The sequence below is a fragment of the Antedon bifida genome, chromosome 3, assembly GCF_963402885.1.
Source record: "Antedon bifida chromosome 3, ecAntBifi1.1, whole genome shotgun sequence".
Lineage (NCBI taxonomy): Eukaryota > Metazoa > Echinodermata > Crinoidea > Comatulida > Antedonidae > Antedon > Antedon bifida.
The window spans coordinates 29746256-29757754 of record NC_136228.1 but is presented as its reverse complement, the minus strand read 5'-3'; the positions used below and the strand labels follow the sequence as shown (position 1 = coordinate 29757754).

The 11499-nt window shown below is 32.9% G+C and overlaps 1 protein-coding gene across 1 annotated transcript; it reads left to right on the top strand.

Moving 5' to 3' along the window:
- Positions 1-33: 33 nt before the first annotated feature.
- LOC144837711 (uncharacterized) lies at positions 34-2610 on the top strand. Its single transcript, XM_078692936.1, has one exon. It carries the CDS (start codon positions 88-90, stop codon positions 1363-1365), a length of 1278 nt encoding a protein of 425 aa, XP_078549062.1. The 5' UTR covers positions 34-87; the 3' UTR covers positions 1366-2610.
- The last annotated feature ends 8889 nt before the right edge of the window (positions 2611-11499 follow it).

Sequence of the window (11499 nt, the reverse complement as noted above, 5' to 3'; positions counted from 1 at the left end):
GAACAGCAATTGAAAGTCATGAGAGTACAATTATCAGCAAGGTAAAGGAAGAAACTACAGTAAAGATGGCAAATCCTGCACAGATTTATGAAGAACAAAATAAAGTTATTGATAGTCATATCAATTACTACTATTGGGAATGAAGTTGCAGCAGATGAATTGGTTAAATCATTTACTCAAACAAGAATTACAAAGTTTATTCCATCTCTCAGCATTGTTGAGCTGATGAATCATGAAGGTGTTGGTAAACTTATCACAAGTGTTGCACACAAAGTTAAAACAGAAGATGAGAACATTTCAGTCACAAAAGGACACTCATTCAGTGTAAAAGTATCAAGTCTAGCAGAGAGTGCAGATGTTGATAAATTAACAGCCACACTAAAGAACCCATTAGGCGAGAAATCAGTCACTGAAGTAGTACACAGAAAGGAAGTTTACACAATAACAGGTAGATGCAATTTGGAAGGAGAATGGCACATGGATATCACTGATGGAAATATGTTGCATGTGATAGGTTCACCGGTGAGTGTCAAGGTGGAGCCTCTTGGACTTGTACATACCATATATAACATATCAAAGTATAAAAAACATCGAAAACTAGCAAAAGTATCAGATGTAGTAGGCCTATTAGATACTGATGGATGTATGTTAGTGTCAAGCTACAGTAAAGATTTAATCAAGTTTGATCAATCAGGTAATTTTGTTTCTAAGATACAAATACCACAAAATGTTAAAGTTAATTGCATGCATCAAATAGGCAATGGTCACATGGTGTATAGTGATGGTTTTAACAAATGTGTTATAATGTGTGATAATCAACATCATGAAATCAGAACCTTTGGTAAAGGAGTATTACAATATCCAGATGGAATAACAGTAAACCAAAAGACCAGTATCTTATATGTAGCAGATCGTGAATATCCCTGTGTGTTTAAATTCAATATTGATGATGGTAGTCTACTGGGTAAGATAGGTTCTGAAGGAAGTGAAGCAGGTCAAATGAAAGGACCAACAGATGTTGCTGTAACAAAAGAGGGTCATTTGATTGTTGCTGATCGTGATAATAGCAGAATACAAATGTTTGATGATAATGATAAGCTAGTAAAGATCCTTGTAGGCTCTGGTGAAGAAGATGGTCAAGTATTTGTTCCTACTGGTATAACCATAGATATGGATGGGAATGTAATAGTATCCAGTAATTATAAATTACAACTATTTGATCAAAATGGTAAATTCATTAAACGAATAGATAACATAGATGATGGCCTGAATATCCCATGTGGGATTGCTGTAATCTCAGAAAGACCACGAAAAGTTGCAGTGGCAAACCATGGAGCAGACAATGTAAAAATATTTAATTATTAAATAGCTCAAAACTTAATAGTAAACCTAAAATGTATGCATCCAATGTAACGTAATCAGAATGAAGCAACAATCTCCTGATCCTTTTTATTGCGTACACAAACAGTGCTCATATTCGGAACATGATCTCATAATCGCGTCGAGCATAGCTCATTGGCGAAAGAAAAATACTGTTGCATATTAAAGTTGGAATTTCCACTGATTGTTAGGAAGTTTGTTGTATGGGAGAATGTATCTGGTGGGTGAAAATCTGTGATAATCTATATTATAAGTGAGAGAATTTGTGCGTTTGTTTGTATGTTTGTTTGTTTGTCATACACATTTTTGTTATTGCACGTAACCTTACATATGGGGTATCAAAATGATTGTACCGGGAAGGTTTTAAACTATATTTGAACATCCGTCATCTTGGATCCAAGTTAGGGGCTAAAATGGGGTTAAAATGCCCCACTTTTCCCCACCTTTGATGTAATTGTTCGTTATACAAATTTCTGTTTCTGCACGTAACCATACATATGGGGTATCAAAATGACTGCAATTGTACCGGGAAGGTTTTAAACTACATTCAAAAAATTCCCTGAGTCCAGGGTTTTTTTTTAGTGGGGGATGTTTGAGAGGATGGTGGGGATTTCTGCTTGGGCTAGGGATTTTTGTTTTGTTTTGTTTATTATTTATTTTCCATACACAAAATATATAACATAGTATTGGTAATAAACATCATTTAGGTAAAAGAAAAAACAGACAAACTAGTTAAATGTCTTATAATAAACCAAGTCAAGTATAGTGTGTGTGGATGGAGACCAAAATAAGTTTGAAGACAAACTTTAAGGCATGGTCACCATTTAAAAAAAAAAATCAGAGTCACAAAGAACAATATATGATACAAATGATAATAATAATAAGCACCAAATAAGAAAAATAGAGAAATGCAAAGCAAATGTAGTCTGGTTTAAGCAATATAGTTATAAATAAGTTGCAGGTAGATAATAAATTATCATCCAGGTAATTGGCTATACATGATTACATTAGAAGAAAAAAAAAAAAAGAAGAAGAGGAGATTTAAAAATTTTAAAATTTGGTAGAGATTTAAGTGATGTATCTAAGGAATTCCATAAATTAGGGCCATTAAAAAAAATAGATTTTTTCCTAAGAAAAGATATATATTTTTCAGATGAAACATTACTTTTTGCAAATCTAGTTCTGTGATCATGAATCTCAGATGGTTGCTTAGGAAATAGTGAGGAAATATGTGCAGGTAATATGTTATTCTTAAAACAGTACATAAAAGTAAAAGTTTGTAATTTATTTATGTCAAAGACGTTAAGAACATTAAATTTATAAAATAATGGTTTGGTGTGGGCTATACGGGTTGATCCTGCACAGATCCTGAGAGCACGTTTTTGAAGTTTAAATATATTATCAATATGTGTTGTTTCAGGACCTGTCCAGCGACACAAGTATACAAATTTGTCAATTGTAGTAGCCCATGCAATATTGCAATAATTAATATAAGGTAAGACTACAGTATTATATAACGATAAAAGAATATGTTGGGGAAAATAAAATTTTAATTTGTTCATAACGCCAATGTTTCTAGAAATAATATTAGACATTTTGTTAAGGTGAGGTTGCCATGTTAATTTAGAGTCTATCGTAACTCCTAGAAATTTAGTATTATTTACTTGATTAATAATGTTGTTATCAATTTTAATAACAAAAGAATCAGTATTTTTAATTTTATAATTGAAAAGAATAAAGTTAGTTTTAGAAGTATTAAGAGACAGTTTATTTGATTTGAACCAATTAGAGACCTTGATTAATTCAGTGTTAATAATTTGAAATAGATTATTTACGTTTTTATTTGAATAAAAAATGTTGGTATCATCTGCAAAAAGAACAAAATTTAACAAAAAAGAAGAGTTGGGAAGATCATTAACATAAATTAAAAATAATAGAGGGCCGAGTATAGACCCCTGGGGGTCGCCGCATTTAATTTGGGAGAAATGTGAATTATAAGAGTTAAATGAAATAAATTGATGCCTATTGGCAAGGTAGCTACTAAATAAATTTAGAGCAAGACCTCTGATACCGTATCGTTCAAGTTTGCTTAAAAGAATATCATGGTTAATAGTATCAAAGGCCTTGCTCAAATCAAGAAAGATGCCAGCCGTAAAGGGATTAGTGCTTATAGCTTTGGTGATTTGATCATATATATCGATAAGTGCAAAATCAGTAGAATAAGATTTTCTGAAACCATACTGACGATTATAAAGAATATTGTGTTTAGATAGATAATTAAATAACTTGTTATAGATGAGACACTCAAGAATCTTGGAAAAACAGGTTAATAAAGAAATAGGCCTATAATTAGTAAACAAATGAGGGTCACCCTTTTTAAAAATAGGAACTACCTTAGCAATTTTAAGAAGATCAGGAAATATCCCATGTGAAAAGCATAGGTTGAAAATGTGGGATAGTGGTTTAGAAATTAGATTACAAATAGATATGACAACATTACTTGAGATGTCATCACAGCCTGGACTCTTGTTGTTTTTTAGACCTTTAATAATGTTAATAATTTCATTTTCTGAGGTCGGAGAGAGAAAAAAAGAATTAATTAGAGGTGCATTAAGATAAGATGGAAATTGGTTTAAGGGTTCATTAATAGTCTTTGCTAGATTAGGTCCGATGTTCACAAAATAATCGTTAAAGTTGTTAGCAATGTCATGTGGACTTGTAATTTTGGTTCCTTTGTGAAGAAAAAATGATGGTGGACATTTTCGTTTGTTACGACTTAAAACAGTATTAATGGTTTGCCAGGTCTTATATATATTATCTCTATACAAGTTAAATTTATCATTGAAATGTTGTTTACGAGAAACTTTTAATAAATTAGTTAATTTGTTTCTATATTTAATGTATTTATCTTTGTCTAATTTTTTTGGATTTAATATACTTTTTGTAAAGTTTGTGTCTTATATCTATAGATTTAATAATGCCTGAAGTTATCCATGGTTTTTTTTCCTTATGAAGGTTTCGTTTAGATCAAACGTGTTTAATGTGAGTATCATATATTTTAGAAAATTTGTTTAAAAATAAATTATATGCATCATTGGGATTATTGATGTTGTAAACATCAGACCAATCAGTGGAAAGAAGATTATTAGAAAGAAATGAAAGAAAAGAAAACAAACGTTCTGTGTTTGCTGGGTATGTACGTTGAAAAAGCAGTCGGATTTACTGATTACATTTTCTACTGACTCATAGCTTGATGGACTAAATAACATTACAGGTATCTTTTTGAATTATATGTGCTTCCGGGTGATCTAAACTGAACGTAAAATTTTCACGACAAAACAACAAATTTCATTTCTATTTCGCTAGGCTACACGATTACACCTAACACCCACGACAGATATCTACCCAGCGGAACAGACAACGACATAGGCACTGCTTTTTGTTATCTTAGCGTCTTTTGTCTAACTGTCAGTGTATTTTTCTAACGTGTGCTGCTTAGCAACCGGACTCACTACATACCTGTAGCCTTTGTTTTTTTTGACCGAACGAGAGTGACATGGCGAATGCAACTCAAACCAAAGATAAGTACACAAAATGTTCTACAGCCTCGGAAAAGATCTGCATCTCAACGTGTTCTCTTAAAGGGAGCGCCAACAAGGGCAATACCATTTGATGTTGCATATGTGGCCACTGGTATCACGAAAGCTGCCTGAAGTTGATTGAGGCGGAGTCAACTGGCGTTTGGCCATGTTTCAGTTGCAAACATATGTCATCTGATGTATCCGAAATACTTGTTCTTGTAAAGACTCTCATAGATACAACTAATAACCATTCGAAAGTTATTCGGGAGCAATCTGACAGGATACTGCAATTGGAAGAACTACACATGAAGCAGACGGATACGATAGAAGGTCTTAGTGCTACTATCAAAAAGCTAAACGAGACGCTTACTCATAATGAAGATGTAAATTCACCTGAAACTATAGACCACAGGGTGCAAAAAAACCTGCTAATTGGAGATTCACTTGTAAAAAACATTGTCTCTTTGAAGGATGACTTGATTGTTCATTCAATAAAAGGAGCATGTATCAGCGACATAAAATCGTATTTTGATGATCCGAATACTGGTACATTCAAAGATATTATAATAGTCTGCGGCACAAATAACCTTGCTTCGAATAACTCTGCTGATGAAATCGCAAGTGAATATACAGATTTAATCACGCAGGCGAAGTCCAAATCCGAACAATTGACTGTGTCCAGCATCCCTCCCCGCGTTGACAACAGGGTTGAACCTAATGTGATCTTGGATTTAAACGCAATATTGAAAACTGTCTCCGAAGAAAGTGACATTACTTTCGTTGACAACGATAGCAACTTTCGATACAAAGATGATTGCCCAGACAAATCCCTTCTTTGTACAGATGGCCTTCATTTATCAGAAGCGAGAGTAAATCGCCTTCTACAAAATGTGTCTCTAAGCGAAAGCACCATCTTTCAAGATGGGAGAAGAAACTCAAATCAGCGTTCGTTCCAAAAGGCAGTCTCATCGGAAGGCTTACAAACCAACCCGGCGGCAGCATTACTCTACACTCAACGCGAACAGCAACAGATCATCAGACCGACCGAAGACCAGTTACGTGCTACAACTACAGGCAACAAGGTCACAAGCAACAACACTGCCCATACGAACAATATCAACCAAACAACTGGTATCACGACGGACCGTTTTAACTGTTTCAAAAATAAAGGTTTACATTTTGTACACCTAAACACACGTTCATTGATACCAAAGATTTCAGAACTTCGCGGACTCGCATTAAAGTCAAACGCAGCTGTCATATCTATCACAGAATCGTGGCTTGACGATTCTGTTCCCGACCAAAAAATCAAGATTGATGGCTATTCAACTCTACGCAACGACAGATCAAGATCAGGTGGAGGTGTATGTGTATATATACGTAATGACATTGCTTTTAATACAAGATTTGATCTACACAACGATCAAATTGAATCAGTATTTTTTGAAATTTTACTCCCCAAAACAAAACCAATTTTAATTGGAAATATTTGTCGACCCCCGAATGACAATGGTTTCCTCGACAACTTTGAAAATACTCTGTCGAATATGCAACCAGATTACGAATTCATTATTCTGGGTGATCTAAATATTAATTTTAAAGATAAAACCTCGGCTCTTCTAAACAAATTGTTAAATCTTTTGAGGTTGTTCAATTGTCAACAACTTATTAATACGCCAACGAGAGTTACAAGTAAAACAAGTACGATTATAGATCACGTAATTTGTAACAACCCTGATAGGATATCTCAGTTTGGCACTATAGATCTTGGAATAAGTGACCATGTTCTTATTTATTGTACACGGAAAATTTTGCGAAGTTCTATTAATAAACACAATAATGTAACAATTAGGTCTCTAAGGAAATACACTACCACCGCGTTTATATCTAAGCTATCAGATATTGATTGGTATATATAATCATATAGTATATATAATCTCAATGATGTTAATCTTGCTTGGTTAAATTTTAAGTCAAAGAATAATGCTATTGACGAGATTGCCCCTTTAAAAGAGGTAAGACTAAAAAATAGAACCGAACCATGGATAGACGATACAATCCTACAAAATATTCGTCACCGTGACTCATTATTGAGGAAGGTTAAAAGACATAGAAATGACGAAAAAATATATTCTGATTTCTGCAAAATAAGAAACAAAGTCCGTAGAGACATTAAGTGCGCGAAATCTCAATATTTTAGTAAAAACTTAGAAGAAAATACACAAAATCCAAAAAAGTTATGGGCGCAATTAAAATCTCTGGGATATAGTCAAAATACAAAGTCTTCACCCCTAATTGTACTAAATATAGAAGATAAAGTTTGCTTTGATAACGATAAAGTCGCAGAACACTTCAATAGATTCTTCACTAGCGTGTCAAATGATCTGGCTATTAAACTTTCTAACGGCAGTGCACGTTATAATACGGAATCAGTTAAATTCAAACAATTTTATGAAAGAAAGGGAGTGTCCAAAAATAATATGAACCTAATCCCCGTTACAGAGGAATTCGTTCTAAAGGAGCTACAAAGCCTAAATATAGCTAAAAGTACTGGTTTAGACAACATTCCTGCACGATTCTTGTGCGATGGTGCAATTGCCATTAAAGGTCCTATCGCACACATTATAAATTTATCAATTCAAAACGAAACCGTGCCTGATGACCTCAAAATTGCACGGGTACATCCAGTTGTTAAAAAAAAAACAAGTCTGTGGTAAGCAACTATAGACCAATTAGTATTTTAAGTGTAATGTCCAAGGTACTCGAACGAGCTATATATGTTCAAATTGATGAATACCTCAGAGAAAATGAAATTTTATATGACTTCCAATCAGGGTTTAGGAGTAGATATTCAACGGATTCGTGCTTAGTTCATATAACGGACTATATTCGCACAGAAATGTCAAATGGCAACTATACTGGTATGGTAGCGCTAGACCTCCAAAAAGCGTTTGACACAGTTGACCATGGCATTTTGATCCGTAAACTGGAAGCAATGGGTATAGGATCGACTCAATGGTTCAAATCGTATCTGTATAACGGACAACAGTTAGTATGTGTAAACAATGTTAACTCTAGCTTACTCCCTATAACATGTGGTGTCCCACAGGGAAGTATATTAGGCCCACTTTTGTTCCTATGTTACATCAATGATATGCCGACTAGCGTTAACTGTAAACTTATTTTATATGCCGATGATAGTATCCTGATGGTTTCTGGAAAGGACCCGACCTTATTGGCCAAAAAACTAAGCACTGAATTGAAATCTTGTAACGAGTGGCTAATTGATAATAAGCTATCAATTCACTTAGGAAAAACAGAGGCGATACTATTTGGTTCCAAATTTAAATTAAAGGAGGCTACTGAATTCTCAATTCACTGCAATGGTGTGCCAATAAAAGAATCCTCTTCCATAAACTACCTTGGTATACCATTAGATAAATCCTTGTCGGGCGAAAAAATTGTTAATGCAGTCGTTAAAAAGATTACGGCAAGACAACGATTTCTTTACCGACAAGCTTCTTTCTTAAATAAAAATGCAAGAAAAATTTTAAGCTATGCACTTATTCAATGTAATTTCGATTATGCATGTTCATCAGGGTATTCTGCCACTACAAAGAAATGTAAAAATAAGTTACAAGTCATGCAAAACAATATGGTTAGATATATTTTAAGTGAAGGACCAAGAACCCATATTGGACAGAAAGAGTTGAATAAACTAGGATTATTAAATGTCGAAGACAGAGTAACTCAAATGAAGTTAAATACAGTGCATAAGATTTTAAATAATTCCGCTCCCTCATATTTAAATGAATATTTTGATAAGGTGTGTGACCAACATAGCCATGGTACACGACAAAGTGAATTCAACTTCATTCCGCCAAAAGCATCTAAAGCTATCGATGGAACTTTTTATGCTACAGCCATTAATGACTGGAACAAATTACCAAACGACATAACATTTAGATAACTGGTTAAAGAATATTTAACGAACAAAAGAGAAAACCGGTAAATAAGGATAAAATAATTTAAAATCACAATACAATACTACAGGACCCCAACGGAAATAATTGTTTTTTTTGGGCTATCCTGGTCGAAATCAACTTAACTGTTTTATTCTAATGTTCATAACTTTATTCTGCTGCTTACTTTTTAACTGAACGCTTTTTAATATTCTATTGTCTTTTTATAACTTGTATTTTTAATGACTTTTGTAAACTATGGTACTGAACGGTATTCTGTTTTAATGCTGTATTTTATGCCATTTTTAAACCATTTTTAAGCCATTTTTTAACCATCATTTTAGACATTTGCATTGTTTTAGATCGTTTATAACATTTTTTCCTTCTTTTTAATTGTGAGTCTCAAGTTTTAACTTTTTGTTTTGTAACATTGTTATGTAATCATGTATTGTATGTTGATTTTGACCGAATAAATGAATGAATGAATGAACGGCCATTAATTTTTTGTTTTTAAATATGTTTCAAATTATTATTTGGTTGAAAAAGAACAGAGGAATGAATAATAGAATAAACAGGAAAATGATCTGAAAATCGGAATACAATATTCCAGGTGAAATTTTGTCTTGAATATTATTAGTAAAAATGTTATCGATAAGGGTAGCGGTTTTGGTTGTTATTCTAGTGGGTTCGTGTACTAAAGGATACAAATTAAATTTAAACATATTACTTAAAAACTCGGAGGATTGTTTATGAGTGTTACATTTCAGCAAATCAATATTAAAGTTTCCAGCAATATAAGTCGTTTTGTCTTCGTTGTTTATTGTATCTAGAAGTAATGTAATGGAATGATTGAAAGAAACTAATGATAATTCAAGTAAACGATAAATTACACCTAAAATAATATTCTTAGGTTCAGAATTAATTTCAATGAAGAGAGATTCAGAATTAGGAGAAATAATACTAGAAAGGTCATTACGTAGGGTATACTGTACACTCTGGTTCAAATATATGGCAACACCACCTCCCGCTCTGTTGGTTCTTGAGGAATGCAAAAGAGTATATCCTGCAATATCATAAAACATAAAATCAGTTTTGTTATTGTTAAAAAAAGTTTCAGTAAAACAAATGGCAGAAAAATTATGATTTAAAACACTTAATAGATCAGTAATGTCATTAAAGTGATTGGCAAGACTACGTGAATTCATGCTAAAAATGCTAAATGAAGGGGTTATATTGGTAATTTTAGAATTAAAATTGTCAATCAAATCATAGTTACATTCATCATTATGTTCAGGTTGCAGTGTATTATCATCAACATAATTATTAAAAGAAATATCAAAGGGATCCAAGATTATTGATTGTAGTCTATCATAATTGTTCTTCTGGTCTTGAAAAAATATTTAAGTCCATGTCTAAATTCATCATCATCTATTATCATGTTAAAAGGAAGTAAATTACCTAAACAATCAGAGCAAATCCAGTTATCATCATTATTACAACATCGTATGTGTGAAACATGACTACAATTGATACAGCAAATACATCATTATTAGCCAATTTACTGCAGATAAACAATTCATGGATACAGTTTATTAAAATAACGATATAGTACTGTATTTAAATAAACCAGACTACCATAAGTGAATAAGGGAAGGTGCGGGATAAATCTCATTTTAACATAATCCATCATAGGTTTAATAATAATAATATGTAAATAAAAAGTAACTCTGTTATATACAATAATAAGTGATGCGAAATAGATAGATACAATAGATTATCAACATTCAATAGTAAAGGAAATAGGAATATACAGCATAATACTATCATAGTGTTAACAGTATTATGCTATTATCCATTGCAAAGCAATTGAGTCCTGGAGAGGAGGCAATGAAATTTATGCAAACTAAGGAATGCTAAAACACAATAATAAAAATAGTTTAGTGTCGCCGTGACAAAAAATTTCTGGTTCCGGTTTAGGACACATGAAAAACAACAAGAGATTAATTAAGTTCCATAAAGTAATTAAGTTAAGAATAATAATCAAACGTAAAGTTAAGTGTTAAAGTATATCATTCTTTTATGCTTGGGACCAGTTACTTGAATGTAAAGACAACTCCAGTTGCTGAGCGCCATTTTCCCGCCGAGAAACGTAATTTCGTGCCTTTTTCATAGAGAGATTTTACTTCGATTTTCCACTTTCGTTTCTCAAGTAAATCTGCAGAGGTAAGATCATCAATAATGTATGTTGATACATCCTTCAATGCATCAGAGCATTGTCGCATAACGGTGATCTTATCGGTATACGATAAAAATTTAACCAAGATATGTGGCGGCTTACCGTTAAATCCTTTGCCATCTCGATGGGCACGCTCGATTTTAGGTGGTGTTTGGAAATCAAAATATTCCATCAGAAAAGCTTCAGTTTTTTCAACACAATTTTCTTTCGGGGTTTGTTTGATTCCAACAATACGTACATTATTCCTTCTTGAGAAGCGCTCCGATTTATTCACTCCATCGTGCAGTTTAGCAATCTCAAATTTGAGCGTTTCTACCTCCGTGTTTAAAACCTTTATCTC